General features: G+C 49.7%; 1 protein-coding gene and 1 long non-coding RNA gene across 8 annotated transcripts in view; one reads left to right on the top strand and one right to left on the bottom strand.

The window, feature by feature from the left end:
* Positions 1-1,114: 1,114 nt before the first annotated feature.
* On the bottom strand, positions 1,115-16,215 carry LOC101690765. 5 transcript variants are annotated; one of them, XR_006604171.1, is made up of 6 exons: positions 15,564-16,215; positions 14,830-14,976; positions 14,033-14,730; positions 13,463-13,547; positions 13,190-13,370; positions 12,161-12,666 (listed from the first exon to the last, which is right to left on the bottom strand). It is a non-coding gene; the product is annotated as an uncharacterized LOC101690765 (long non-coding RNA). The 5 variants fall into 5 exon arrangements; XR_006604173.1 differs by having other exon boundaries at positions 12,162-12,666; positions 13,463-14,160; positions 14,651-14,730; positions 15,564-16,214; XR_006604166.1 differs by lacking the exon at positions 12,161-12,666 and adding an exon at positions 1,115-1,417 and having other exon boundaries at positions 13,463-14,730.
* Positions 16,216-16,350: 135 nt separating this feature from the next.
* The window catches only part of TTC7B (tetratricopeptide repeat domain 7B), a 246,923-nt gene continuing 240,417 nt past the window's right edge, over positions 16,351-22,856 (top strand). The window contains exon 1 of one of the 3 annotated variants that reach the window (XM_045071285.1): positions 16,351-16,597. In XM_045071285.1, coding sequence (XP_044927220.1) covers positions 16,477-16,597 — 121 coding nt within the window. In that variant the 5' untranslated portion in view covers positions 16,351-16,476. The remainder of the gene's footprint in view (positions 16,598-22,856) is intronic. The other 2 variants (XM_045071294.1, XM_045071298.1) reach the window with 2 other exon arrangements.

A 22,856-nucleotide genomic window follows, 5' to 3' on the forward strand; every position in this document is an offset into this window, starting at 1 on the left:
CTCTCTGTGCTGCCCATAGTCCAGGTAGTCTTCCTTCTATTCTCAGAGCTTGCAGCCTCCAGGACCAGCCATTTTCAGGCTGGGTCTGGGCTCTGGATAGTTCTGTCAGTCTTCCTGGGGCCTGGGAATGTTCTCTAATCTTTCCCAACCCCTGAGGGATGTAGAAATAATTTCCCAGCATCCCACTTGGGTTCTTTGTGTGAAAGCAACAAGAACTACCCCTGAATAACTTAAGCAAAAACGGAAGGGATGACAGGAAATGGGAGAGCCCCTTGGAGCCAAGGATCAAAGAGCCGGGCTTGGCAGAGGCTGGGACCTGGTCTGGCCCTTGGGGGCCCGAGAACAAATGCTAATGGTTGCTTCATCTGGGCCTCAGTGCTGAGCAGAGTCTGAGCTAATGTGGAGGGTGCCCAACATGTGACTGTGTGTGTCTGTCTGTCTGTCTGTGTCTGTCTGTCTTTCTTTTTCCCTTCATCCTTGTGCCACTCCAGGCAAGATTAAACCACCCAGGAGGGGGGGTTTTATCTGCCCTAGCTAGAGGAGGGCCGGGCATCTTCTCTGACTGGATACCTGTTAGTTTGAGGTCATTCCTCAAAAGCCAGTGGGAGCATAACCAGAAGACAGGAGTTTGGACTCAGGGTGGAAACAACATTGATAGATCCAGCCTCACCCCATGTTTACTCTGTCTCGTGGTTTTCATCCAGACTTTTTCACAATCCATCTGTCTCCCCAGTAGAGCCCAAAGTCAAGGACAGGGACATTTTCCTGCACTTCTATTTCCCTCCAAGGGGTGGGGAGAGGGGATTCGACACCGGCCTGATCACTTAGTAGCCATCAGAAACTACTGATGGGAATGAGTTCAGTCAAATCAAAGAGAAAAGAAATGAAATGCGGATCTTTTTAACATACTTTCTGGCAGTTCAAAACATCTTTGCACTCTAAGGTAAAGTGGTAAGGATTAAACATATCAAACTGGCGTTTTCTCTCTGAGGCTGCTGGAAACCCCACTTGCGCCCCATCTCCCCTGGGCTGGACGTTTCTCTGTGGTATTGCAGAATACTAGAATGATTTTGTCTTTTACTCTCAAGACATTGCATCCAACAATGAGGTTTTATTCTTAAAGTCTGAAAGAAGGCTCATTAGATGCCAAATATTCATTTCCATCCTTGAGAAAGAAAGGAATACCAATTACAGCAAAGTCTTGTTGATTTCGTCAGTCCACTGATGACAGGGCTCCTTGACTTGGCTCCTCACCTCAGACGCAGGTTGCCTATGTTCTCCCAATAACCAGTGCACCTTCCTTTCAGAGATGTGATGACTTAGCCATTGTGATTTCTCCAAGAAAGGGGCCTGCCATCACAGGAGCAAGCTGGTCTGATTCTCATGGTCCACGTGCAACAGGCAGCTTTTCTATTTTCTATGGAATAAACACATCAGAGTTTAGAAATAAACATTGTATGGTCAATTTATGGTCAACTGATTTTTTTTATAAGAGTGCCAATACCATTCAATGGGGGAAGAATTGTCTTTTCAATAAAAAGGGTGCTGGGACTGTTATGGCCCCCCAAAATGGGTCCGTGATTAAAGGAGCGAGACTGACATAAAGCAAAGATCAAGCAAAGCTTTATTTCGCGCCAAGCATCAAGAATCAAACTGACTAGCCAGGGCCACACCTCTTACAGAGAGGGCGACCCTTCTCTGTTTCACAGACTAGCTTTTAAGGGCGAAGGCCATGCGGTTGGGCCTGGCCACGCACAGGTGGCCAATGAGATTGTAACACACAGAGGAAGTTGCACAGTGATGCACCTAGTATGCTAGGTGATCAACTGAATTACAATTTACCCTATAGTAGACATTTGACCTAGCCTGTCACACCTTGGTTAGAATTGGCGCCCAAAGGCTCCCAAAGGGCGGGGCCCATACTCCTTGGAGATAGTATGCAACCCCCCCACTGATGAGATGTCTCCACCTGGCCTGACCCACCCTTGTATCTGGGCTTTGTTACCTGGGGCTGGTTTCCAGGACTCATTTTTTTTTTTAGTCAGTCCCCTGGGGGAAGGGGAGCAGGGACAGTTTAAGCAGGACAGTTTAACAACCTTGTTGTTTAACCTTAATGGAAGCCTCTGGTTAAATAGGTCCTTACAGGGACAACTGGAAATTCATCCTTTTGCATGTGGATATCAATGAATTTGAACCCCCTACCTCATACCATATACAAAAGTTAATTCAAAAATGGATCGTAGGCCTAATCATAAGAACTAAAATTATAAAATTTTGGAAGAAAACATAGATGCAAATCTTCATGACCTTAGGTTAGGTATCAGTGTCTTAAAAACAGTATCAAAAGCACAGGTGACAAAAGAAAAAATTGATAAATTGGATTTCATCAAAATTAAAAACATTTGTACTTCAAAGGACACTAACCAGAGAGTGAAAAAACAACCCACAGGATGGGAGAAATATTTGCAAATCATATATCTGATGAGATTTATATTTAGAATATACAAAAAACTGTCATTACCCAATAATAAAAAGACAAATTATCTAATTTTTAAATGGACAAAGGATTGAAAATGGGCAGAGGACCTGAATAGACATTTTCCAAATCAGACATCCAGACGGCCAACAGACATATGAAAAGATGCTCAATATCACTCATCATCAGGGAAATGCAAGTAAAAATCACAATAAGATAATCATTCACACTTGTCGGAATGGCTAAAATAAAAAAGACAAGCTCTAACAAGTGTTGGCCAGGAAATGGTGCAGCCTCTATGGAAAACAATATGGCGGCTCCTCATAAAGCTAAAAACAGAACTACCACAGGATCCAATAATTCCACTACTGGGTATATTTACCCAAATAAAATGAAAACACTAATTCAAAAAGATACATGCACCTCTATGTTTACTGCAGCATTATTTACAATAACCAAGGTATAGAAATAACCCCTGTCCATTGATAAATGAATGGTTTAGAAGATGTGGTGTATATACATGATGGACTATTACTCGGCCATAAAAAAAAAAAAGAATGAGACCTTGCCATTTGTGACAATATGGATGGACCTAAAGGGTGTCATGCTATGTGAAATAAATCAATTAGCAATAATCGCAACTCGGATAAACCTCATTGGCTACCATACTGCCACTGCGCAAAGCTGTGTGTGAAATAAATCAGAGAAAGAAAAATACCATATGGGGGCGCCTGGGTGGCTCAGTGGATTAAGCCGCTGCCTTCGGCTCAGGTCATGATCTCAGTGTCCTGGGATCGAGCCCCGCATCGGGCTCTTTGCTCAGCGGGAGCCTGCTTCTCTCTCTCTCTCTGCCTGACTCTCCGCCTACTTGTGATTTCTCTCTCTGTCAAATAAATAATAAATAAAATCTTTAAAAAAAAAAAAAAAAAAAGAAAAAAAAAAGAAAAATACCATATGATTTTACTCAAATGTAGAATCTAAAAAACAAAACAAATGAACAAACAGACTCATAAATATGGAAAACAACTAGTGGTTCCCAGAGGGATGGGGGTGGGGAGATAGAAGAAATTTGTGAAGGGGATTAAAAAGTTCAAAACTTGGGGCACTTGGGTGGCTCAGTGGGCTAAGCCTCTGCCTTTGGCTCAGGTCATGATCCCAGAGTCTGGGATCTAGCCCTGCGTCGGGCTCTCTGCTCAGCAGGGAGCCTGCTTCCTCCTCTCTCTCTGCCTGCTTCTCTGCCTACTTGTGATCTCTGTCAAATAAATAAATAAAATCTTTTAAAAAAAAAGTTCAAAACTTCAGTTATAAAACAAGGAAGTGACAGGGTAGAAAAGTGCAGCATAAGGAATATAGTCAATAACACTGTAATAACTTTATGTGATCACAGATGGTAACTGTACTTAGAGTGAACATCTTCTAATGTAAGCAATTGTCAAATCACTATATCATACACCTGAAACAAATATAATGTTATATGTCAACTCTACTTCAATTAAAATTTTTAAAAACTAAAAATAGGCAAGGGATTTAAATTTTCCATAGAAGACAAAGAGCCAATAAGCATACAAAAAGTTGGTCAACAACATTATTCATCAAGGAAATGTAAATCAAAACCACAATGAGATACATCTCACATCCACTAGGATGGCTAGAATCAAAAAGACAGATAATAACAAGTGCTGGCAAGAATGTAGAGAAATTGGAACCCTTACACATTGTTGGTGAGAATGTAAAATGGTGCAGCTGTTTTGGAAAACAGTTTGATAATTCCTCAAAAGGTTAAATACAGAGTTAATATATGACCTGACATTTCCTTTCCTGGGTGTATACCTAAGCAAAATGAAAATGTGTGTCTACACCAGACTCTACACATAAGTGTACACAGCAGCATCATTCACAATGTTAAAAAAATAGAAACAACCCAGTGTCCACAACTGATGAATAGATGAAAAAACTGTGGAATCCACACAATGGAACACTATTTGACCATAAAATTGAATGAAAGGCTGATACATGTACAGAGCAGAGAAATCTTGAAAATACTAAGTCAAAGAAGCCACTTTTTTTTTTTTAAGGGTTTTTTTTTTTAAGATTTATTTATTTATTTATTTGACAGAGAGAAATCACAAGTAGTCGGAGAGGCTGGCAGAGAGAGAGAGAGAGGGAAGCAGGCTCCCTGCTGAGCAGAGAGCCCGATGCGGGACTCGATCCCAGGACCCTGAGATCATGACCTGAGCCGAATGCAGCGGCTTAACCCACTGAGCCACCCAGGCGCCCAAAGAAGCCACTTTAAAAAAAAAAACATATATTGTATGATTGCCTCTATATGAAACGGCCAGAATAGGCAAATCCATAAAAACAGAAAATCAATTAGTGTTTGCCAAGAGTTGGGAGAGAGGATTTAAGAGTGACAGCTAAGGGGTCCCAAATTCCTTTCGGGGGATGATAGAATGTTCTAAATTGATTTTGGTGATGGTGGCACAACTCCGTCAATATATTGATAACTATTAAATTATATACTTTAAATTGAGACCATATGCTGATTTACATCTAAAACTTGTTTTAAGTGACACATTCTTACACACTACACAGATGTCATGGGGGTAGGTGGCTTCTTGCATGACCATTCCATTTAATGAATGTTCCTTCATTCAGAAACTCTGCATGCCAACCATATGCCAGATGACAGTGGGGTTGTTGAGGGGACCAAGACCCAGTCCTGGCCTTTCTGACACTCACAGGCTCTCCACAGGAGCGAATACACGCCCAAATGCCTCTAACAGGAGAGGGACTGTGTGTGCCTGTTAAGATAAAAGCACAAAATGTAAGGAAGTGACATCAGCTCCTCCCCACGTAGGCTGAAGCCCCACTAGAAGGACACTTCAGCAGCTCGGGAGTGGAGCCCCCAAACCCTTCCTGCCCCGCCCCCGCTTAGACCCAGGGGCCCATTCTAATGCGCACAGAGTTGCAAGGGCCCAACCCACTGCGATTAGTTGTTCCCATCAAAGGCAGAAGATTTCGAGCTGAGGTGGGGGCAGGGAGAAGTGTTTTAAGATATTCTTTTCCCTGTAAAGAGAAAGTCCACCCCAAGTGTACACAGGACCTTGGGTGAAGGCTTGGCTTTCTGGGCTCCAGGTGAGGGCGCACACTGAGGCTTGTCAAACCTGAGCAGCCGTCCGTGATGAGGATGAGGTGGCCCCATCAACTACCTTCTCAAGTGAACGGCTCAGAAAGCAGCAAAGGAAAAGAAACCCAACTTTCAGGAAAACCCGCCAGCCCACGGAACTCTGTAACCTGAGTGAGGAGCCAGAGGACCTTCCTGCCCCCCTGGTGACTTACTTCCCTCCGCACTACCTGGGACTTGGTCTCAAGGACAACAGGGCTGCTGTACCCCACTGCTGAAATGCCACTTCCTCTACCGGAGCACCGGTACCCTATTCTTCCCCGCTGGCACCTGGTCTTCCTTCTGGAACCCTCCTCCCTCAGTCCTCCACAGAAACCAGTTCTGGGTAGCTTAGGCATTAACGGAATTAATCTCAGATGGCTCACAATCTCTGGGAGGACGGTGACCAGGATGGAAGTTGCTGGGCAGCCCTCTACAGAGGTCGGAAATCCTCCTCAGGACTGGTTTGGAGAGGAAGGAGCATGGACGCCTCGGCTGGGCATGGACGCATGGGTGTGCCTGGGCCAACTACCCCACTGTTGCCACAACAATGTCCACCAGATGGAGATGAAACTGACCCCAGGCTCTAGAGGTGTCCGCCCATCAGAGCTGAGGTCACCCACCCTCACTGTGGCCACAAGGGAGCCTGGCAGTGAGTACCTGACATTCTCAGCTTCTCGGGTGGGAGGAGGGGGTGGTCTCATCATGTGGGTGATCTCTCCAATATAGGAAGGAGATAAAGATCACAAGGCATGACAGATGACCATTTATCTTCGGATAAGTACCCAGAGTAAGGGCATCCAACCCCCACTCTCCTGCTCCCTGCCTTCCTGAGCATGATCGCTTGAATTTGACAACAGTCACTCAGGCCGCCATGACTGAGGCAGCTATGCAACACATGTGTATTGAGGTCCCAGGCCAAGTGCAAGGGTCCCATTACTTGGAAGAGCTCCCTAAAACGATGTTCTGCACCCAGCAGTCACAGCTACTTCCTCTGGGCCGAAGGCTCTGCTTCCCTGGACCGCAGTAACCTAGAGGCTGAAATATACAGACATCTCTAATAAGACGTCCTTTTACATTTCTTTTTTCAATTAAGGTATAATTGACATATCACATCATATAGTTTGTACACGTTGTAAAGTGAGCACAGTAAGTCTAACCTCCATCACTGCACATAGCTGCACATTTTTTCTTATGATGAGAACGTTTAAGATTTACTCTCTTGACAAATTTCAAATATTCAATACAGTGTTATTAATTATAGTCACCATGCTGTACATTACATCCCCATGCGTTTATTTGTGCCTTTTGACCCTTCATCTATTTTGCTCATCCCTCTACCCCTAGCCTCTGACAACCACCCATCTGTTCTCCATATCTGTGAACTTGTTTTTATTTCAGATTCCACATATAAGTGGCAATCATACAGGACTTGTCGTTCTCTGACTTACTTCACTTAGCACAACGCCATCAAGGTCCATCTATGTTGGGGCATATGGCAAGATTTCATTCCTTTTTAATGGCTGAATGATCTTCTATTTTATACACCATGTCTTCATCTACTCACCTCTCTGTGGACACTTAGGTCGATTCCATTTCTTGGTTCCTATAAATAATTCTGTACTGAACATGGGGGTACAGATACCTTTTCAAATTAGTGTTTTGTTTTCTTTGGATAAATATTCAGAAGTGGCACCTTGGATCATATCCTTTTACATCCTAAAAAGGGCAACCTGGGTGGAGTGGGGACCAGTGTGACCTCTGTCATGCTCCTGAAGCAACAGAGATGTTCAAACCACCCAACCCCCTAGAGTTCATCAGAAAATAACTTCCTACAGCAGACAGTACTGACAGCATCTTTCTGCGGACCACACACTATTCTGGGCAGCGTTTTGAAAATGAAACTGATTTATTAAAAGTTTATACAAGGAGACAAAAAGGGCTGAGGTTGAGTTGACTGTTCTGCTGTGGGGAGCAACCCCAGATCATGAGAAGGCCAGCAGTGGCCTGAAAGCTTAGTTCTCCTGTCCCCCTTGTCCCATTAACTGGCCACATAATCCCCTGCGCAAGTCACTTGGGCCTCAGTTTTCTTGCTTGCAAAACAAAGGTGAACCCCTCTGGGATGCTTGTGTGACAAACATCAGGAATCCATATAGAGGGGTGTGTTGAGATCAAGACTGGGGAAGGGGTCTGGGGGTCTCTTGCAACCTGAGGACTGGAAGCTGCTGGACCTCAGGAAGGTTGGGAAAGTGATCTTTTCTTCAACTACCATTTACTGAGCTACCATGCTAGGTGCCGGGCCATTTCAAGGCCCTGGGATCCAGTGATGAACAAACCCCAGGATCTCTGCTCTCAAGGAACTTATGGTGAGCTAGTGAGCACATGAATACCTGTGATGGCACACAAGATAGCACATGCAATAAACACACGGAAGGAGGCTAACATGATGGAGTGCAGCTGTGGGAGGGGTTCTTTTAAAGCGTCACTCCCAGAGGAAGTGACATTTTTTTTAAAAAAAGATTTTATGTATTTATTTGACAAAGATCACAAGCAGGCAGAGAGGCAGGCCCGAGAGAGAGAGAGGAGGAAGCAGGCTCCTTGCCAAGCAGAGAGCCTGATGTGGGGCTCAATCCCAGCCAGGACCCTGGGATCACGACCTGAGCCGAAGGCAGAGGCTTTAACCCACTGAGCCACCCAGGCGCCCCAAGGAGGCGACATTTAAGAACTTTCCTCATTGTCGGGAATGGAGGAGCTTGGGAAAGATAAAGGTTAAGAATTCCAGATGGAGGGAGTGACATGTGCAAAACCTCAGATGGGAACAGCTTATGCTTGCTTGTGCCCAGTGTGCCCCGAGTTCCATCAGCCAGAGCAGGAGGTCTGCATGAAGTTGGAGAGGGAGGCAGGGGCCTGGAGGGCATCTTGGTACCGATTCTTTTTCCATCTCCACTCCTTATGTGTCTTTCTCCCTTCTACATACTGGTTTCCTCTGCTGTCCCGGCCACACAGCAGAATAGGACTGCCTTTGGGTACCAAGTTCACCCTTAGGTGATTCACTCATAGGGACTGTCTCAATCTCGAGGAAAGTGCTGGTCACATGGGCATGGCTGGTCCAGTTACCTGTAGCCCACGTTACCACGTACCCCCATGTTCAGTACAGAATTATTTATAGGAACCAAGAAATGGAACCACGTAGTCCAGTTACCACGGCAGATGCCTGGAGCCCAGCTGGACACCAGGAGTTCAATGGTGAGAACGGGCAAGCACTCCAAAATTACCTCCCCAAGATGGGACTGGACTAGGGGGCCCTCTCCAGCCATAGGATTCTGAGAGTGAAGAATCCACACTGTTCTGAAGCAGTCTCACCGTTTGAGGGGAGTTGATTTAAATCCGTTCTCACACCTAAGTGAGCACCAGAGCTATCTGCTAGAGTGCATTTCTAACAAGTTCTGATGATGCTCTAAATGCTTTGGTTACCAAAGCGGGGTACAGCTCCCTGGCCCTGCCAATTTCTTCAACCTGCAGGTTTTGGAGCCGGCAGGACTGGAGTCAGGGTAGGCATGGGCAACCAATGTTCTGGATTCCTCTGGACACCAGGGTTTGGAGAATCATGGTTTTAAAGTGTTTCAGAACGCCAGAAAGGTGTCCAGCCACTACAAGTTGGCTCAGTGTCTTTAAATGGTTAAAATGGTTAATCAACCAGTGTGTTTGGATTGAAACAAAACAAGCCCTCCACTTTGGAGAAAATGGCTTTGTCAGAATCCAGCTTCTGGATGGGTAAGAGCCCTTTTATTTTATTTCTTATTTTTATTTTTTTAAGAGCCCTTTTATTCTGGGCATTTTCAGTTCTCCCCGCAGGAGACCGGGTCCCACTCATGGCAGGGCTCGCTCACTGCTCAGCGTCTGTAAATACCCGGAGAAAGTTTGGGGACACGCCCTCCGAGCCCTGGCTCCCGGGGTCCCGCTAGAGGCCCACCGCCTGCTGGGAGGTCGGCGCCGAAGCCTCGCTGGGGGGGAGCGGAGGGGGTTCCGCCAATGAAGCGCCGAGGAATTCCATGACCTCATCGGGAGGCTCTCTCACTGGCTGCCGCCGCCGTCCCAGGCCCGCCCCTTTCATTAGAGCTCCGGATTTCTGCGTGGGCCCCGCCCGCTAGAGTGAAGGCCCCTAGGGTTCCTAACCAGGTCTGCAAGCTTTGCAGGCTTCCTTTCAACAGATTCACCAGAAGAAAACTGCTTCCTGAGAAAGACTTGAGTGTTCTTTTAACCTGCCAAGAACAGGTTTTCTGCGCTGACTTTTCACTGATGTTACTGGGGTTTGGCTGGTGCTCGCATCCTTTCTAAGCACCTGACACATCACACTTACTTCCCACTTACTTTAATCGTGTATTCTACCGAGCTTTGTCTTCCTTCCCAGTGGATGAATTTCTCAAGTCCAATCATACTGCGGAATGCTAGTGATCGTCTCTCCCACGTTTAACCTGGGAATTAGCTGACGTTCAGAGAGGGAATAGGACTTTTACAAGGTCACACAGCAGGTTAATTAAAGAGATGAAAATCTGATCTGGGGCTTCTAACTCCAGCTCCGGCGTCACACATTCACCACTTTGGCAAGCAGACCAGACCAGAAATCATTTTCAAGGCTTGGCTCAGGTGTTACCCCCTCCAGGAAGACTGCCTGTCCTGAAGCCCCACAGCAGGCCAAGGGCTTCCCCAGTCCCAGGCAATCCTGCGAGTCCCAACTACAAAGCTATCCTTGACCTCTTTGTCCCTTTGCCCAACTGGAGTGTAAGTTCCTTGAGGGGTGGCATCACATTTTATAAACTTTGTATCTGCAGAACCTAACACTGGCATACAATAGATGCTTAATCAATGCTTGTTGAATTAAACTGTGGAAACTTTGCCTGGTAGTGGCATTGTCCAGGGAGAGATCACTCGCAATTCGTAACAAAAGCAGATTCTGTGTTTTTGAGGCTCTTTCACACAGAATGAGAATTAGCTTCTTTTTACTAGTAATGTGTTTGAAATGAAAATGTCACAACTGTTTGCTAATACAACTCTGTAGGAACAACCAAATCCTTTGTGCTCACCGGGTTCCTGATTGCCCTTTCAAACTCCAGATGTGTGAATCAACCATTTTTCAAATCAAACTAGCCCATGTGTTTTCCTCTGTGCAGGGTCTGCCAGGAAGCATAAAAATCATTCTAGTTACACTCTTGACTAGGTGACAGGTACAGTGTTCTCCGCCTATATCCATGTAGTTTCTGATCTTTACATTGCTGTCCATTCAGACATATAGGTGGGTGTTTATCATCAGCCCATTCTTTGCCTTTCTGGAATAAGGTAGAACAGGTTGTATACTAGGTACCAGGAACTCAGAGTATGAAAAAACATTCATGAGGATAAGGGATTCCTATCATACAGCCTTAAATGCAAACCAACTGGTTGTTATTATGATTATGGTGTCCAAAGCTTATGCAAGGTCATCATGTATGGAGACGGGCGGTGAAAATTCACAGAACTGGTCCAGCCTCACCCTGTGCAGGAGACACAGACCTGAGACATGTGGATATTCTCAGCCTTGGAGAGGTAGGCTCAAGAATGGAACCAAGACAGTTCTCAGCTCTTTTCCAGAGCCTGAAGGCTGACCTTTTAAAAACTTCCCCTTCTCTGATTCCAAATCCAAGCTCACCAAACAATCTCTTAACAACAGTTTCAGCTTGCATGCTTTCTGACACTGGGCACAGGGTAGGAATGGCCGCCATCATAGATAAAAGTTGTCATGGGGGGCGGGTACACGTTGGTCTTTGGTGAGCTTCACTTACCAAATGGAGCAAACACCTGGGGTACCCACGTGCTTCTGGACTTGCCAAAGCTGAAGGGAAGCCTAGGCACATGGTTTCCACACACAGGTCATGCCAGGCCTAGGCCCTCCTTGAGCCACCAGCCAGCTTCCTGTCCCTGGCGATCTGGCTAGCCCTGTCAGATGGCAACAGATGGAAAACTAGACACACCGGCTTCTGTGTTCGCAGTGGGGCTGCGAGATTCCCGCTCATCTGTCCCTATAGCAGAAGCCATGACTCCAGGCAGCAGCAGGTGGCCTTTGGGAAGAAACTTAAGAGGCCCTTAGGACACTTCAAGGGGGAGGGGCCCAGAGCCATCTTGAGTCATCCTTGGAAACCCTGCTCATCCCAACAGCACGGATGCGGCCTTGTTCATCACAGTGTGGGCGCCGGAGGGATGATACACTGATGGGGACCAACAAGGATGTTGCCAGCACACCCCAGAGCACTGCACACCAGAGACAAGTAAGGAACCACAGCCTTCAACAAAGGCCGCAACAAGGAGAAATCCAAGAACACCGAGAGCAAAAGAGCAAGTTACGAAACAGGACAGCATCTTTACAGAGCATGAAACCAAACAACATCGCACGCTGGGCTCCGTAGAGGACTCACAGCCCAGGGGCAGTAGAAGGCTGCTCCAGAAACAAAGTGAGGGCATAATAAGCACAAAGACCAAATGGTGGTTAACTTTGGGATTGATAGGCGGAGTCCTGGTATTCTTTTTACTATTTTATTACATAGGTGCCCCCTGATTATATGTTTTGTATGTATTAAATATTTCATAATTACAAACCATCCCAAGGCGCGGCAGCGGTTATTACTCAAGCCCCAAGCCCACAGGCTCTGGCATGCCTCCCAGGTTCCTCCAGGCATGGCTGCAGGGCTGCCTGCCCCTGCCCTACGGTGGCTGCTCATGGCTTGCACCTCCTGGGGTGCAGGCCACCAGACCACAGGACTTCCACCCAGCATGCTCAGGTCGAAGGTTAGAAAAGACGTTCTGTCAGCATGCTGAGGCCTTGGTCCTTTGCCCCTTCTGGATTCCCATCGGCCCCTTCAGTCTGAACCACTGGCTTTAGCAAGAGGATTCCCACTTCTGCGGGCCTGTCTCCTGGGATGTCCAGGCCTCGAGTTCACCCATCCAGCGCAGCCCCACTTCCTTCCTTCTACTCATTCGTCCTCTCAGCAAATATCTGTGAAGCACCAACGACAAAATCCCACAAAACCCTCTGCCCTCATGGAGCCTACATTTGAGTGATGGGAGAGTGACAATAAACACTGAATTAATACCTAGAAATCAAGAAAGAAGGCAAAACCCACAACAGAACAGAAGGATAGGGAGTGAAGGGAATGGCAGGGAGTGGGTTTAGATAAGGTGGTTGGGGGAAGGCCTCCCTGAGGAGGTGACCTTGGGACAGAGACATGAGGAAGGGGGGAGGAACACATGGGTCTCTTGAGAAGAGCCCTCCTGGATGAGGGAGGTCCCGGGCACGGGCCCTTGTCCCTCTTCTTGCCTTCTCCTCCTGGAAGAGAAGCTGAGGGAAGCCACTAGAGCTTCCCCCAACCCACCCCAGCCCAGACCTCAAGTGCTTTGCTTGTATTTCCTCCCTCGCTACTCCCTCATCTCCTATTCTAGTTGCAAAGGAGACCCAGGCTTTCAGGGGGAAGGGGACTGGGAGGTTTCCAGGCCCCAGAGGCACCCCCATTTGCACTGACCTTTGCTCTGAGCCTTTAGCCTGTCCCCACGGCTCCTGGTAAACCAGATTTGCTCTAGGGATTAGCACGAGTTATACTGTCTGAGCCATCTTCCACTTCTGGGCATTGGCAGGCCTCAGGGCTGCGTTTGACCTCCAGGCTGTGATTTTTCACATCCTTGTCAAACCTGTAATACCAGTGTCTGGAAAAAAGGTGTTGGCTTAATTACTATTATTAGCACCAATGACTTCCTACTCCTGAATTTCCCTGAAGGCCACCTGCAGGTAAACTTACCTGGAAAACAGTCTGGGCAACTTCTCCACATGCCATCTCTTGAATGCCTCCAGGGCGGTCACAGAAGCTGTCAGAGCCGCCCAGGCTGTGGGTGAGGACCAAAACGGCACAGAGGTGAGACTGAGTCCAGGGACCGCGGGGCCCATCCAGGGCTCTGAGTGGTTCTTTCTCTGGGCAGGTCAGGCTGACAATATTTGGTAGCTTCTCCTCCTGAAACCTCTGCCCCAGTGACCTCAGGACTCAAGCAAATGGCCTTGAGTACTCTGCTGGGGTCTGCTATTCCCAGGGTGGCCTGCCGTGAAGATGAACGTCTCAGACATCATTACAGATTCTAATTGTTCTGTGAAGTCCTAAAGGAAAACGTTTGCAGGCTGATTCCAGACCTTGGAGATCTCCTACTTCATGCATTCACTCTTTCTCTCAAGCTGCTATGTTGTGGACGCAAGGGGGACAGAGACGCAGAATGAGAGCTCATGTTTTTTGTATTCTTATGGTGTAGTAAATTTCAAGTGCTTTGCTTGTATTTCCTCACTGACTTCTCAACCACCTCTGTGGGGGTAGGTGTTCTACCTGAAGAGCTGTGAGCAGGTGAGGGACGGAGAGGTTAAATGCCACTGGCCAGGCAGCACCTGCTGAGACAGGGTTCAGGCTCCATTCTGCCCTCATGAAGACAGAGGCCTTGTCTTGGAACCTATCAGCTGGTGGGGGCATGGAAGAAACAGCAGCAGTCACATCACAGCGTGGCGGCTGAGGCTGAGTGACACTTGTCACTACAGAGCCCTAGCACAGAGGGAGATAGCACTTCTGGGGGGTCCCACAGGATCTGTCAGCCGTGGAGCTAGGCTCCTGGGCCTCAGTCTCCAAGAATGCACAGAAATGTCCCTCTTGGATCAGAGGGGAGAGAACATTTCAGGCAAACATCTAGAAAGACAGATCTCCATGTGAGAGCTGACAGGAGAATATGAGGCTTTTGAGAGGGAGGGGAAACAGTTACTGTGGAGATTCCTTTTCCCCTTCCTCCTCTTCCCTCTTGGTGGAACCAAAGGGACCAGGTACAAAAGGGTCCCTGCTAAAACTTTAATATAACCCCTTCCTGCGCTGTCCCCGGCATCTGGACCCTTCGGGTCAAACTTTGAGGTTGGGGGTGCCTGAAGGTTGTGCTGGTCATGGCAAAAGTTATCTCTTAACCTTCCCTCCTCACATCCAGTATCTCATTTCAGCTTCCTCATGGTGAACCGCTGTCCACAAGGTCTGTTCTCCCGCAGCTGCTGAGGAGATAAGACATGGACGAACGTGCGTGAAACTCTTGGAAAGCTGGAGTGAGGCACCCGGAAGGGGCGATGCTGATGATGACAGTGCTTCCTCACCCTTGGTGTTGCAGAGCTCCATCCTCGAATGCGTGTCCAGAATCCAACATCATTACGCCAGCGCCAGCTATCACCCTGGTGCATCTACAACCATCCCTCTCCTGAGCTACTGGCAGGATTCTCAGCACAACAGCCGTAGTCATAGTCCTAAAATACAGGTCAAGTCCTGCATGGGCCTCCCACTTCACTAGATCTTTGTAATGTCTTTATAAAGATCTTTATAAAGGTCTTTATAATGGCCCACAAGGCCTGCCAAGAACTGAAACTCCTCCTCCTACCTCTGAGCTCTCCTATTTCACCTCGCCTCCCTCACCACACTCCAACCACTCTGGTCTCTTTGGTCTTATGCTCTCACCACAGGGCCTTTGCATGGCTGTTTCCTCTGCCAAGAATGCTCTTCTCCCCGAGATAGCCTCATGGCTCTCTCTCACCCTCTTTGAGTCCTCATCAAATGTCACTTCCATGAGGCTGTTGCTAACATCCCATTGAACACTTACCCCCCTCCACCCCCCTCTTTATTCTCCTCATTCGACTTTGCTCTGTTTCTTCAAGTAACCATCTTACTTTCCAACTTAGTACTTTATTTTATTTATTCCCCTGACTGACATGAAAGCTCTACCAAGGCAGACATTTTGTCTGTTCAGTTCTGCACTGTATTGCCAGCACCTAAAGTAGTAGCTAGGACACAGCAGGTAATCCCTACATAGTTATCAAGTAACTGAAAGAATGCACACCTTGGACACCTGCCCCCAGCTCTCAGTCTACGGAGCCCACTGGTGATTCTGCATCCCCCTCAGAGCGCCAAGGGAGCGGGCATCTCAGCTGCTAGCAGTCCTTGCCAGGCTCAGTGCAACTCGGCAGTCAGTTGGGAGCCCCTGTGCAGGTGCTGTGCGGGCCTGAGATGGAGGACTCCCTGCCCACCTCATCTGGTCGGGGGCTGAGGCCGCCAGGAGCATGGGGGGCCTGCTCAGGGGGACAGGCCAACCCAGGCCCAGGGGATCTACTTGAAATCTGAGATGGCGGGACAAGCTCAGGCAGGCCTATCCCCCCCCCCCCCCTCCGCCCCCCGCCCCGCCTGACACCAGGCCCCAGGCGCACTAGTTCTGCCTGGTTTGTGACCTTCCCCAGGGTCACCGGCCCTTTCAGGCCGCATTCCCATCCGCCCCCTCGCAGTTTCTCCCAGACCATCCTGCCTGCGGGGCCCTCACGCCTCACCCCCGCCCCTCCTCACCTGCCTGCACCGCGGCCGCTCCCCCAGCCCTTCCCCCTCGGGTCTCGACCCAGCCCCCGCCCGGGTCCCACACCACGTTCCTCTCGCGGGCCCCCCTCCCTTCCCTGGCCTCAACCACACCTCGCCCCTCCTCGGCCTCCCGCTGCCCCCAGCCCGGCCCCGGCCCCCGCCCGGCTGCCGCTCCGGCCCTGGCCGGCAGGGGCCGCTCCTCGCGGCGCCCGGGGCCACGCCGCCGCCCGCCGCCGCCGCCCGCCTCCCGCCCCTTCCCCAGCCGGCGCTCCCGTTACGCCGCGGAGCCGGGAGCCGGAGCCCGCGCCCGCGGCGGCAGCGGGAGGCGGCGGCGGGGGCGCCCGGGCGGCGGCGGCGGCGGCGGGGCCTGCGGGGCCTGCGAGCGGGCCGGGCCCGGCCAGGCCGCGATGGCGACCAGGAAGGCGGGCTCGCGGCTCGAGACGGAGATCGAGCGCTGCCGCTCCGAGTGCCAGTGGGAGCGGATCCCCGAGCTCGTCAAGCAGCTGTCGGCCAAGCTCATCGCCAACGGTAGGCGCCGGGCGCGCCGGCCTGGGCTGCGGGGGACACCGCGCTCTCCTCCCGGCCGGGCCGGGCCCGGGAGGCGCGGCGGGGTGAGGGCAGGGGCGCGGCCGGGATCGCGGGCGCCGCGCCGGTTAGGTGCGCGGGGCCGGGGCCTGGGAAGCCCGGGTCCCGGGCGTCACGCGGTCGGGCGCCCGGCGGGCTAGGGCAGTGCCCCGCGTCCCAGAGTTCCGGCGTGCGGGCGGGCTCCTGCGGGGTCAGCGCGTCCGGGGGCTCAAGGAGCCGGCTGCCCCAGCGAGGTCCCAGGGGCCCTGGCGGCCTTCGGGTCCTAAGAAGTTGGGGGCGAAGGGGGAGAGTGCTCCCCCGGGGCACGGCCGGGAAGTGTGCAGAGGATTACAGGGTGTGCGTATGCTGTACTGGGTGGGGGGGGTGTCGAACAGAGACCCCTGGGAAATATGGGTTGTAAACACATGACGTTCAAGGGGCTCCAGGTGGAAGCTCAGACTTGGGGTGAGTATAGAGGGTGGTGGGGGAAGGCAGGGGAGATGTGTGCCCTGGGGTTCAGAGAGTGGAATGTCAAAGCTGTAGACCTAGAGAGGTTGGGTTTGGGAATATAGGGGAAACAGAGTCAGGAGAGTCAGAGAGAGCATATGGTAGAGAGAGGTGGGAATGTGGTTGAAGAATGGGGTTGGAGGGCCTAGGGTTTTGGTGACCAGAGGGGGAAGGGGTCGGAGGGAGCCATTGAGTAGGAGCCTGCTGCTTGGAGTTAGTCTATGACCCAGCTGACTGAATTGGTTCTTGTACCCAATCAAATCAAAATTGCATCCAAAATCCCATTTCAGAGCGCAGCTCCACGTGGCCTTATTTGTTTTGGAAGCAAGTATTTTTAATATTTGCTGGTCTTTCAGTACCCGCCAAAACTGTGGGCACCAATGTACTGGTGAGAGGGCAGAGGTTTTGTGTTATTTCATCCCTGGCAGCTCGAGGCTGGGTGAGCAAATGTTGGCTGAACAAACAAATGAAAGCATGAATGAATGGAAGACACTGCTCTAAGAAAGGCCATCGTGCTATTTTCAACCTTCTAACCTCAAACTACCCAGAACTGGAGAGGGATGTCAAGTGTCTTGTTCAAGAGTGGTTTATGATTGTGTCTTTTATGGTGTTAGTGCCTTGAAATAAGAACTTCATTTTGAACATTCTCAACTATGGTACCTTGCTTTGGGCAGAAGTTCCCCCGGAGGCCGGGGGTGGGGGGCTGGGATGCAGGTACCATAACTCTCCTAGGGGCATGGAGGGAGGCATAGATAGACCTATCTGGGTTCAGCTGGGTAGAAAATGTTGCCTCTTCTCTAATTAAGCATTCAAGGAAAATGGTGTGCAGGCCCATGGGCCCTGATGGCAGCTTGACCCTGCCCTTCCTCTAAGGCTCACCAGCTTGTCCTCTTGCTTCTCCTCTCCTTATCTGCAGGATTTTCTCATTTCTTCTTGGAGTTGGGGCAGTCCTGGGTCTACTTTGTCACTTCCCAGCTGTATAGGTATAAAATACCTTCCGGGCAGGTTGATGTTAGGGTTAAATGGGTTCATTTGCAAGCCTCCTGGTCCTTTTCCTTCAGAACCCACTTATTTTCTGTTTTATTTACTCCTTCATTCAGCCAACATTTGCGTGCCCACCTGTGCCAGGAACAGAACAGGGCTGAGTGAGCTGCACTGACCAAGCTCCAGCCCTCACGTACTGAACCTCTTCTGAAGAGACCGACAATGGCAAATACAGAAATCAATAAATGGGATAGCTTCCTAGTGAGAAGTGATTTGAAGAAAACAGGCGAAGAAATGGGATTGAGAGTGATGAGTTGAGGAGGAGGAGGAGGGACGGCTCACACTGGGGTGGCTTTGGTGGCCCAGTCCCATCTTACCTTCACAGCCCCACAAACTTGGCTTCCTTCCCAGGGCCTGGTCCCTAGGGCCTGAGCCTCAGTCATTATGCAACTTTTGGGGGAGTGGGTTGTGTGTGTCACAGTGGTCCATGGGTCCGTGTGCAGGTTTGATTTTGGGAAGCTCATGAGAGGTAGATTCTGCCCGAGAACCCACATGGTTAGTAACTGCCATCGCTGGCAAAAGGTCACACGGACTTGAAAAGGTCAGAAAGATTGGTCAGGAACATAACAAGATAAAATAAAGAAAAAGATGAAACAAAACCAGAATTACTGTGGCTCTTCCTTGGGGTTCAGAGAAACGTTTGAAGGAGGGTCCTTCCCTTCCTTTTGCTGATGGGGGGCTTCCTGAGTCTGGTGGTGGAATTTCTTCCTGGCTTTGAGGGCATCAGCTCCCCCTAGACCCTTTTGGGTGAACTGGACCTCAGATTCTGGGTAGATTTGGGAAAATCCTTAAGCAAACGCATTTGCTGGTTACAATAAGGAAAGTGAGTTAATGTCACATTTGTCATAGTAAGACAGTTTGAAGGCAGCCAGCCACAGGCAGAAAAGAACAGTCTTTGGAACTGGGAAGACTGGTGCCTGAGCCTAACTCTGCATTCTCAGCCAAATTCCTTAACTAATCACTCAGAGATTCCGTCTCCTCATCTTAGAATGGGGAGGAAAAGACTGAGTTTGCAGGGGTTGTTACAAGGATCAGAGGAACTGACTCCCAGGGCTCATCAGTCTGACCTGTTAGCATGTAGGCCCTTCATTCATTCATTCCACAGGTATCGAGTACCTGCTACATGCTAGGCACTGTTGTAGGCAGTGAACAAAACAGACAAAAATGACAAATGTCCTTACCTTTATGAAGTCCACATTCTAGTGGGGAAGGGGCAGGGAGACATAAATATCATAAGTAAAATTTGTAGGCTGCCAGATGATGCTAAGTGGTATCAGAGGGGAATCAAGTGGGAAGAGGCAGCAGTGCTTTGGGAGTGGGCTAGGGGTGGGGGCCACAAAAGTGTCTGGTTTAATACGTGGCTAGGGAGGGCATCTGGAAGGCAGCATTTAAGATAGGATGCGGGGCTATGGAGGGGACAAGAGCCGAGGCCTGATGAGGGCAGAGAGGTGGCTAGGCCAGATCACCTGGGGCCTTAGAGGTCATGGTTAAGCTTTGGCTTTTCTCTGAATGAGGTGGAAGCCAAGGGAGGGGTCTGAGCGGAGGAGTCACATGTCCTTAGTGCTCCTGCTGCCTGAGGCCTCCCTACTCAGCAGCATTTGCTTCTCCTGGGGCTATGCGCCCCTCCCAGTAAGGACTTGAAATAGTGGACAGGTTCAGAGCACGCTGCTCCAGCCGGGACTCCTTTGAGATAAATTAGTTCAGACAGCCAAGAGGTGAATGAGGAAGAAAAGGGCCAATGGCAAGCTGAAAACAGACGCCGGGAATCCATTTTCTGCCTCATACTCCACTGTGGGTACCACTTTAATCACTCCCATCTCATAAAAAAAAAAAAAAAAAGGCAAAAAAAGCCCCAAACCCCCAATGTGTAGCAGCTACATGCCAGGCCTCTGTGAGTTCCAGCTAGGCAGTGATCGCACAAGTTAAGAAGGGTGGGGTGGGGTTCGAGAAAAGTCGACTCAAGTCTAGATTGTCGCTGCTGCCTGAGGTGTGGTCAGCGAAGCAGCGTGGGTATCACGTGGGAGCCTGTGAGGAATATAGACTCTTGGGCCCACTGCAGACCTGCTGGGTCAGCCCCTGCACCTTAACCAGGCATCCAGCAGGTCTGTTGGCACGGGGGCCTAGAACTGAGGTGGCGGCCTGAGGGGATGGGGATAAAGATGGAGAATAACGGCATGTCAGCTCCCTGTTGGCTCACAGGTCAGTCCTGGCCCTAGGAGGGCAGTCCCAGCTGCTCTCTCTAGAGATAGAGTCCCTCTATCCCCAGAATGTCACCCTTCAGCTTCCCAATGATGAGGTTCACTGCTGTGTGACAAAGTGCATGGCCTCGCACCTGGGCTTCAATCCAGACTCTACCTGTAGCTGGGTGACCCTGAGCCAGTCAGTTAACCTCTTGGAGCCCGTGTCCTTCATCGCCCTGACAGGGTTCATAATCGTCCTCCATTCAGGTGGCTGTGAGCTAGAAGCGGGTTGATCTATGCAAACTTTGCTCCATGCAAACTCTGGTATTGACTCCCTCCAGCTGACTCAGTGTAACCCTGGGCAAGGCAGGCCATGTCCTGGATAACACCTGGCTGGGACAAAGAATGGGAGCCTTGGAAATGATACATGAGCTTGTGCCTGGTCAAGACTCCCACGTCTTTCAGTAACACAAGTGGGCCTTTTGGAGCCTGCACCACGGCTGCCAAACAGCCAGCCACTCCCTTTCTAAGGCAGTGTCTGCTTCTCCTTCCTCTCCCAGTCTGTTAATCTTCTTAGGTAAGCTCAGTTACTGAGCTTCCTTAGAACAATTAGGCCCCAGATGGTGGTTTCTCCTTTAAGGGATCATCACTGTTCTGATTGGGTGTGATTTTGAGACATTTTAATTACCTCTTTGTGATGGGCAGGTAGGGAAATGGTGCCTGAAACAATATTTCTGGGGCAAAGTTTGGTTACAAGATGTGTGTAGACCATTGAGTGGGAGTGAAGTTCTTCGTTTGCCACTAGCTGATATTCCCAATGGCCTTGGTGCCTCCAGACTGGTGGCATCCCCCTCTGGAGATGGGCTGAGTTCCCAGACAGCTCTTGGGTCTCAGTCCTCTGGAATCCTTCCTGCCCCTCTAGGGGCTTCTTTGGAAACAAGGCTGGGGTTTAAGCAAGAGTCAGCTGTGGGGTAGGAAAGTGGCACTGTTGTTTAAAATGGCTTCTTTGGTCATTCCCAGGGTACTGCAGACTGCTAGGAGTCAGACTCTCCCCAGACAGTGGGGAAGGACAGTGAGACCTTGATGACACTCCACCCCAGCCTTCCCAGGGCAGCAATCCTGTTTTTAAATACTCTGTCTTGTTGTCCTCTGAAGGACATACCTTTGTGGCAGACCATATGTCCTGATTTTTGGACTCAAAAGAGTCACTTATTTGACAACAACATATTGATAGCTCTTGAGCTAAGCACTGGGGCTCATGGTCACTGTAGTCAGGACAGAAGGACCATGACCTTGTGGCTGTATACAGTGGGGCCAGGACTGTTCAGCTTTTCTCTGGCCGCCTGCTTGGAGGGATTTCAGGTTCTGAGGATTCCTGACATTGATCTGCTTGGTAAGCCAGCCTCTCCAGTGTGTCCTCCCGTTACCTGGGCTTCCCCCTCCCTGCCCCCACCCTGCACGCACTGGCTGGTGGGGCCTCGTGGAGCCTCTCATTCACCTTGCTCATTGTCTTTTCACCTGTGCTCATGCTGTTTGCTCCGAAGTCTTCTCTGCAGGCCAGAAGCCTACCCGTCTGTCATGGTCTGGTTCAAGTTCCTCCCATCTGTCCTTCCTTCCCCAAAAAAGATGTTTGCCTCAGAAAAGAACAAGGGTACAGTGTTAGAACCAGATTGGTCTGAGAGATCACGCTACCATTTTCAAACTGTGTTGTTGAGGAACCCCTCTGGGAACATGCATTAGGGCCTGGTGGCTGGGTAGGCAGGGCTTACTCACTGGAACAGTGATACTTTTTACTAAGGTTTCCTTGGAAGGAAGGCCTAATGTGCTTTTGCAACACATTTGAAAGCCACTGATCTGGTTGTAAGCTCCCCGTTTTATAGATGAGAAAATAGGCCCACAGAAGTGTCCTCCCTTAAAACCACCAGCTGGCAAAGTGGCAGAAGCAGGTAGGGTGGGTCAGAGCTCCAGCTTGTGAGTGCAGTTGCTTAGTTCAAAGTGAGCTGCTGCTGCTTCCTAACTCCTAACTTCCTAACCGCTACTTCCTAACTGCTTCCTAACTTCACCTGTGAAGCCCTGTGTGTAAAGTGGTGATATGCATCCAGAATCCCTCTTCTGAAACTCTTGGTGCCAGCTCTGTTTCTGAGTGCAGAATTTTCCAGACCATGGTGCCTATACCAGCCAGGATGTGACACTCAGTGGCTCCAGGAGCGGCACTTCATAATGAAACAACACGCCACTATTTTCTGCACCGAAACATGCAAACAGGCCTTGCGAAGGGACAGATAGATTATAAATAGCCTCATGTTGGTTCAGTTGAGGTTTTATTGCCCAGTAAGTTAACAAAAACAAAACCAGGTTTTGGTTTTTAGAGAGTTCTAGATCTGGGAAATTATGCATAAGGGATCACGAACCTGTAGTAATAGTGCCAAATGTGTAGGGCAGTTTTAAGGACCAAATGTGAAAACAAGGAACAAAAAACCGCACCTAACAGT

This window comes from Mustela putorius, unplaced genomic scaffold (genome assembly GCF_011764305.1).
Source record: "Mustela putorius furo isolate JIRA1106 unplaced genomic scaffold, ASM1176430v1.1 tig00000129_pilon_pilon_pilon, whole genome shotgun sequence".
NCBI classification, from domain to species: domain Eukaryota; kingdom Metazoa; phylum Chordata; class Mammalia; order Carnivora; family Mustelidae; genus Mustela; species Mustela putorius.